At 37.0% G+C, this 6,000-nt stretch overlaps 1 protein-coding gene across 6 annotated transcripts in view; it reads left to right on the top strand.

Annotated features, from left to right (window-relative positions):
- Positions 1-6,000, top strand: part of LOC112395617 (TLE family member 4, transcriptional corepressor) — a 147,562-nt gene that overhangs the window by 357 nt on the left and 141,205 nt on the right. For all 6 annotated transcript variants that reach the window (XM_024738934.1, XM_024738932.1, XM_024738931.1 and 3 more), the window contains exons 2-3: positions 1,002-1,065; positions 2,254-2,298. In XM_024738934.1, the coding sequence (XP_024594702.1) occupies positions 1,045-1,065; positions 2,254-2,298 (66 nt within the window). In that variant the 5' untranslated portion in view covers positions 1,002-1,044. The remainder of the gene's footprint in view (positions 1-1,001; positions 1,066-2,253; positions 2,299-6,000) is intronic.

Raw genomic sequence — 6,000 nt, 5'->3', positions numbered from 1 at the left:
TTTTGGCCACCACAAAGGTATTATCGTCTTTCCTTGTGGGCAGAAAAGGCAAGTCAAGGCCTCTTTTCTTCAGGCAGGTGTAAAGAAATTAAGCGTTTCGTCCTTTTCCTGTAAATTAAAAAAAAAAAAAGGCCGAGCAATCGAAACTGGCGAGACTTGGAAAACGCTGAGGCCAAACTTTCGATATTGATTTATCGGGGCCAGGAGAATGGAAGGTTGGGAAGGTTCTGGGGCCTTTTGACTTTCTTGGTTCTTTATTAATTACAGCGGGCTTGATTCCTTCTTACTTCTTTCTGCCCTTCTCCTGAAATACCAAGAGCCCAGAACCGTGGGAAGTCGCCAAGTAGGCGATTTCATTACTTATATGCTGAAAAGATGTTTTCGTCTTAAGAGACAATCATTAGACCTTAGAGTGCCTTTGAAATATTTTTCTTTCGCTGGATTTTCAATGACGTGTAATTCTTACTTCATAAATGCTGGAACCAAAACAAGGCACTGAACCCCATTCACGCCTTGCCCCTGGGTGGTGGTATTCAACCTGTCTCTGTGTTTTGGAGGGAAAAAAATAAGACGTCGTTCACAAGACATGCTTGATTCATATTTTTATTAATCTCTTCGTGGAACATTAAAGAAAAAAACTCCCTTGTGACAGTTTGGGGGACTTATTAGTGTTTGGAAATATAGGCATTATTGATGTTTATTTCCTCGTTCTTAAGTGAATGTAGTGAATATTCATTTCTGGATGAGATTATGGAGTTAAATTGGCTAGAGGGTTTTTTCTTAAAACAAACAAAAACCCCACATTTGATCCTTGTTGAAAGGGCAAGCCCAGGCTGGTTCCACTCACCCTTTTCTTTCCTGCCTGTTTGTCAGTAATGAGGGTGGTATTTAAGATAGTTGATTCGGTGTTTTGTAGGTGATGATTTAGAGGAGGGAGTGTGTATCTGAAAGATGTAAGTCAAGATCTGCGTTGTACTTAGATTTCCTTATTTCTTGAACAGCCTGAAGCTGGAATGTGAGAAACTTGCCAGTGAGAAGACAGAGATGCAGCGGCATTATGTGATGGTAAGAAAACTGTATCACAGATTCAAAGTGCCTATTAGTTTGGGCTACCAAAGCAAGAATACGTTCAGATTGCTACAGGCTGCAGGATAGAGCACAGTCACAGTGCTAGTGCAGTTAAAGTTGTGAGAATGTACCCATTAGCAACCTGTAATTCCAGGATGTTATAACTTGCCTCTGACAACCAGCTTTGATTTGAATTTTCAAAAACTTTAGCTGCATGGGGTATAATTTTCTGTGCTTTGTTTTTACAGATTGAAAAAACAACAACCTGATTGACATTTTGTTTGGTCACAGGCAAAATGTTTTTGTGTTAGTGGTTTTCTTTGTTGTTTTATTGCTCTTGCTCCAAACAGTTTTAACTGGATAATTTTTCAGTAAACTGTTAAAATTTTAATGTATTTTATTTCTTTTAAAGAATAATGGGTAAGAAAAGACACGAGACATCTTTTCAAATTTTCCCTCCCTCCTCCTCCTGCCGCTCTGTGTGTTCCTAGTGTGTGTATTTTCAATTTCTATAGTGTTACATTGGTTTGAGGAGTGTTGTAGTCTCCTGTATAACTGATTTGTTCTGCCAGAATTTCTGTAATGCCAGTTATACTATATGTTTAAAACATTCAGATCTGCTTTTTCAGAAGTATTACCAAGTGTATTCTTATGTTTGTTCATAAAGGCTCCAGAGTAACTCATTCATTTCCTATCAAGCCTTTTTTCTTTGAATGTATGAACATGAACAGTATGCTAAAAATGAGAAACGGAACTCTGAAGTAGCATCACCTCTTTGAACAGTTCTTGTCAAAGCATCAGCATTTGTATGAGACACATTGTTTTTGTTATTTATTTGCCCGCTGTGCCTAGGAATTGGGGCCCATAGGGTACCAAATTTTCATCAGACCTTCGTGAGTCATCTGCTTGTGATGCATAAAGACCACTGGAGATGTTAAGAATGCTATGTTTGAACTTGATTTTCTTAGTTTTGGGAGTTATTGTCTTAGATTCTGTGTGTTAAGGTGGCTTCTAGTTTATTAGGCTAAAGATAGCGGTAGAGTGTTCTTCCTGATGTAGCAACATTAATAGGATGGATATTTTGGTTTAGGTGAGGCTTTTATGTTTGCTTGGGGACTCTTTGAACAAACTAGGGAAATTGTTTGATGAAAAGCATGAGATTAATTGCTTTTCCTTCTTTGACAGTATTATGAGATGTCCTATGGGTTGAATATAGAAATGCACAAGCAGGTAAGCGATCATTCCGTTATCCGCATTTTAAATGACAGTCAGTAATGCTGTGCACTTTAGAAAGGAGATTGTATGTTGTGCAGCTGTATTCTGCACATTTTTTGTGGCTACCTGTATTTTACAAGACCATGTACTGGAGAGAATGCTATTTTTTCAGGTGTGGTTCCCCACCTTTTTTGCATATTATCCTCATTTTAATCATTTAAGAATGTGATATAAAGTGAATGCATATTAAACTTTGTACACTTTCAAAAGCAGGATGCTAAAGTTTTAAAATATTTTTTTTTGAAAGAATTTATGTATTTTGGGCATTGCAAACTTGTCTTATGCAAGCTTTTTTTGGAAAATATTAAGAAGTAAAATTGTAAATTGTGTGGAGCTTTCCTTGGATTGGTGTGAAAGAATGGATAGAGGGTGAGCTGGGAGGATCAAAATGAAATCTGCGGAGCTACAAAAGAAATTGATGTAAATTCCTTGTACTGGTCCCCTGAGGCTACTTACTTGGGTTTTACCAGGAACTGTAACTGTTCCTTCCAGAATTTGTACAGAATACATGAGCCTGATAGGAGGATGTGATAAGGTTCAACGCTGGGTCTTGGGTCTTGAAATCTAGCAGTTAGTTCAGCCCAAAGGAAAAAAAAAAAGAAAAAGAAAAAAGATAATGATTAGTCAGAAAGCGTTGAGAGGTATGACTGAACCAGACTTTTTTTTGCAGGAGACTGAATAAAATGGTTTGGTTTAAGTTTCCTAGAAAGAAAAATAGCATATATGTATAAATATTGTTTGGCAATAATAATCCCTCTAGGAGGCATTTATTTGTAGTCATCTAGTGAAAGTGCTTCAGATCTGTCTTATCAACCATTTCAGAATAGTTGTGTTTATGTGTTTACCTGCTGGGAAAAGATGAGGGAAAACTTAGTGCTTTTCATCTCTTATTTATACTCATGGTGGATGTCATTACCTCTAAGTTTAAAAAATATGAAATGATCACATATTATTAGGCTCTTACTACTTATGGATTCCTTTTTGGATATGGTTAATTATCACATACCTGAAACATACTCAGATCTTTAAAAGATGACAGTTAGACAGTAAAAGCAATCAGATAGACAGTATTTGAAAACAAAAAGTTGGAAGAACAAAAAAAAGGAGTCGTCACACTGAGGACTTTATTTCAGATACCTTTTTTTACTTCATGTGCTATTTGTTTACGTCAGTATTAACATTATAGTATCATTGGCCGCATATTAAAATTCTTATTTTGGCATCCTTGTCATTTCTGTTTAGGTAAGTAATGTAAATACCTCCTGCTTAAACAAAATCCATCAAACTTATGGATGGGCTCCCCTTAGTTCTACCTTATAGGAATAAATTACATGAGAGAGATTGTTTGTTAATTATCCTCAATACATGTCATTTTAGGTCTGGATCTTGTACATATCTTTTTTTTTTTTTGGCTTCGTCCACCACCCAATACTAATTAGTGTCTTTTTAAAGATTGGACCAGATGATTAACGTTCCTTTCTTTCTTCTCCTGTATCTTATTATTTAACCATAACCACTTAGTTTTCAGATCTCCTTATACTGTTTACAGTTCTCAGAGACACAGAGCTTGTATGTATTTCTTTTAGGGGGCAGGGGGCGGTATGTGAGATCCCTTAATTTTACACATTTTATACTTCTGTAATTCTGTCATCTTCTTGTCCAGCTGGCCTCAAATGCCATCCATTTGAAATTGAAAATGGAGTACATTTTCCCTTTTTTTCTCTTGCTTTTAAATTCAATCATATCAAGAATCCTGAGGGCAGTTTATCACATTATGAAATACAGACAGCCCTGCAAACCACCTACTTATTATATTTTCTTTCTTTCCCCCCTTAAGCACAGAGGCATATCTGTCTTTATTTGTTTTCCTAGGCAGACAGCCTTGGTTCCTCTTGGCCTCTCTTCCAGATGCACTTGCTGGATACCCTCATAATGGAAAGCAGCAATAATGCAGGGAAGTTGCCCTGCGGCATAATTGGGCCTAGTTCTCAAGATCAGGTTAGGCTTATTCACTTATTAGATTTGTGTCTCTGAAGGGTTCAAGAGTAGGAGTCCCCGGAGTCCTTGGAAGAACCCTAGTAATTGGTGGCCCTGATATTTGAAACCTTTGTGTATTTTTTGGTTAATGCTTCTGTTCTTGGCTGCTGCCTGCCACAGAGTATTTATTTTTAGAGAAATTTTTCATTGGAACAGAAAATGATGGCTGTGATGGAGTCATGACTCTGTGACTTAGCAAATTGATAAAAGGACAGAAGCACAGAGCAGTGACAAGCAGGCTGGGGGGGGGGGTCCAGTATCATGGTCCCTCCCCTTTCTGTATGATACTCGTTGTCAGTCACCCTGTGCTGGTTCTGTTAGACGACTGTACAGTGAAACCTATGGGGAATTTGTCATTCTGAAATGAAAGCTAATGTAATTAGTACCAATTAAAGTACATTCAGTAAATTGGATTTAATCTTAATTAAGCCTGCATAATGTTGCCAATTTTTAACAATTATGTTTGAGAACATAATTAATTTAAATTTTGGTAACTGAGTAAATAGCATTAGTCTGGTAGAATTAGTTGATTTTTTTTTTTAAAGGGGAACTCAGTGACATGACATGGAATTAGAGCATAAAATATGAATATAATTTCTGATAATCTTTAGTAGGATCCTGAGCTGAGCAGATAAAGCTGGGGAAAAACCCAGAAAGGTTAAAGTGGAGTGTTCTAGACTGTAAAGTGAATTAATGCTTTGCCACTGTCTTAAGTTCTAGCATGAAAGTGAAGATGACAAATGGGACATGGTTAGAAATGGCATGCGTTTCATTGTGATATCTTCATAATGGGATTTTTTTAAATGAAAGAACATTGGCCTTTATTCCTTAAGGATTTCCATCTAAGTTGGGTTTTTTTGTTTTGGATGGGACAGGTGGCCCGTGGTTTAGTTGTTACTTTTTTTTTTTTTTTCCCCTCTGCTGATTGTTCTTTATAAATACAGTGTGGCTTCTTAATGGGTCAGTGACCGTGGGCAGAACAGGGTGATGCATGCAGTTGATAACATTGCTAAGTGCTGCTTGTTCCCATCCTTCACTCGTAATGCTGTAATTAAAGAAGACTGCCCTGATTTAATTTGATTTAATCTGGCAGCGGCAGTTACCACTTTAAAAAGTGAATATTGGATGTAGATTAGGAGCAATGGGTATGTAAATTCGACCTGTAAGTGTATGTATACAATTATTATTTTTTTTCAAATCAGAGCAAGAGAACTCCTGTTTCACTACAAGCCATGTAAATTTTATTATGAGACTTGGGCCACAACCATTTGAGTGCTGCTAAAATATTAATTGAATAGAAATGAAAGGGCCTTGCCAACTGACAGGATATCATAATCATAGCCTCTCTGGTCGATGGTAAATGATGATAAATGACATTAGGAACCTTTTAGCAAACTGTAATAACTACAGGGAGGGAAGCAGTATGGATTTGCATTATATCTGATACCCTCTAGTACCAAGTGGATTGCCAATACTGCTTGTTTAGCATTTTCTAAGGGCAATAGGATATTGATTTCTGACTTACAAGGAACAGCTCTATTTTCACCATTGAAAAGTATTGCAGGTTGTTAAGAAGAAATTGACTTGAAGAGGCCGACTGCTGCCCATCACGGAGCAAAT

The sequence above is a fragment of the Neophocaena asiaeorientalis genome, unplaced genomic scaffold, assembly GCF_003031525.2.
Source record: "Neophocaena asiaeorientalis asiaeorientalis breed wild unplaced genomic scaffold, Neophocaena_asiaeorientalis_V1.1 scaffold249, whole genome shotgun sequence".
NCBI lineage: Eukaryota > Metazoa > Chordata > Mammalia > Artiodactyla > Phocoenidae > Neophocaena > Neophocaena asiaeorientalis.
The sequence above is the reverse complement of the archived record's forward strand: the minus strand, read 5'-3'. Positions and strand labels throughout refer to the sequence as shown.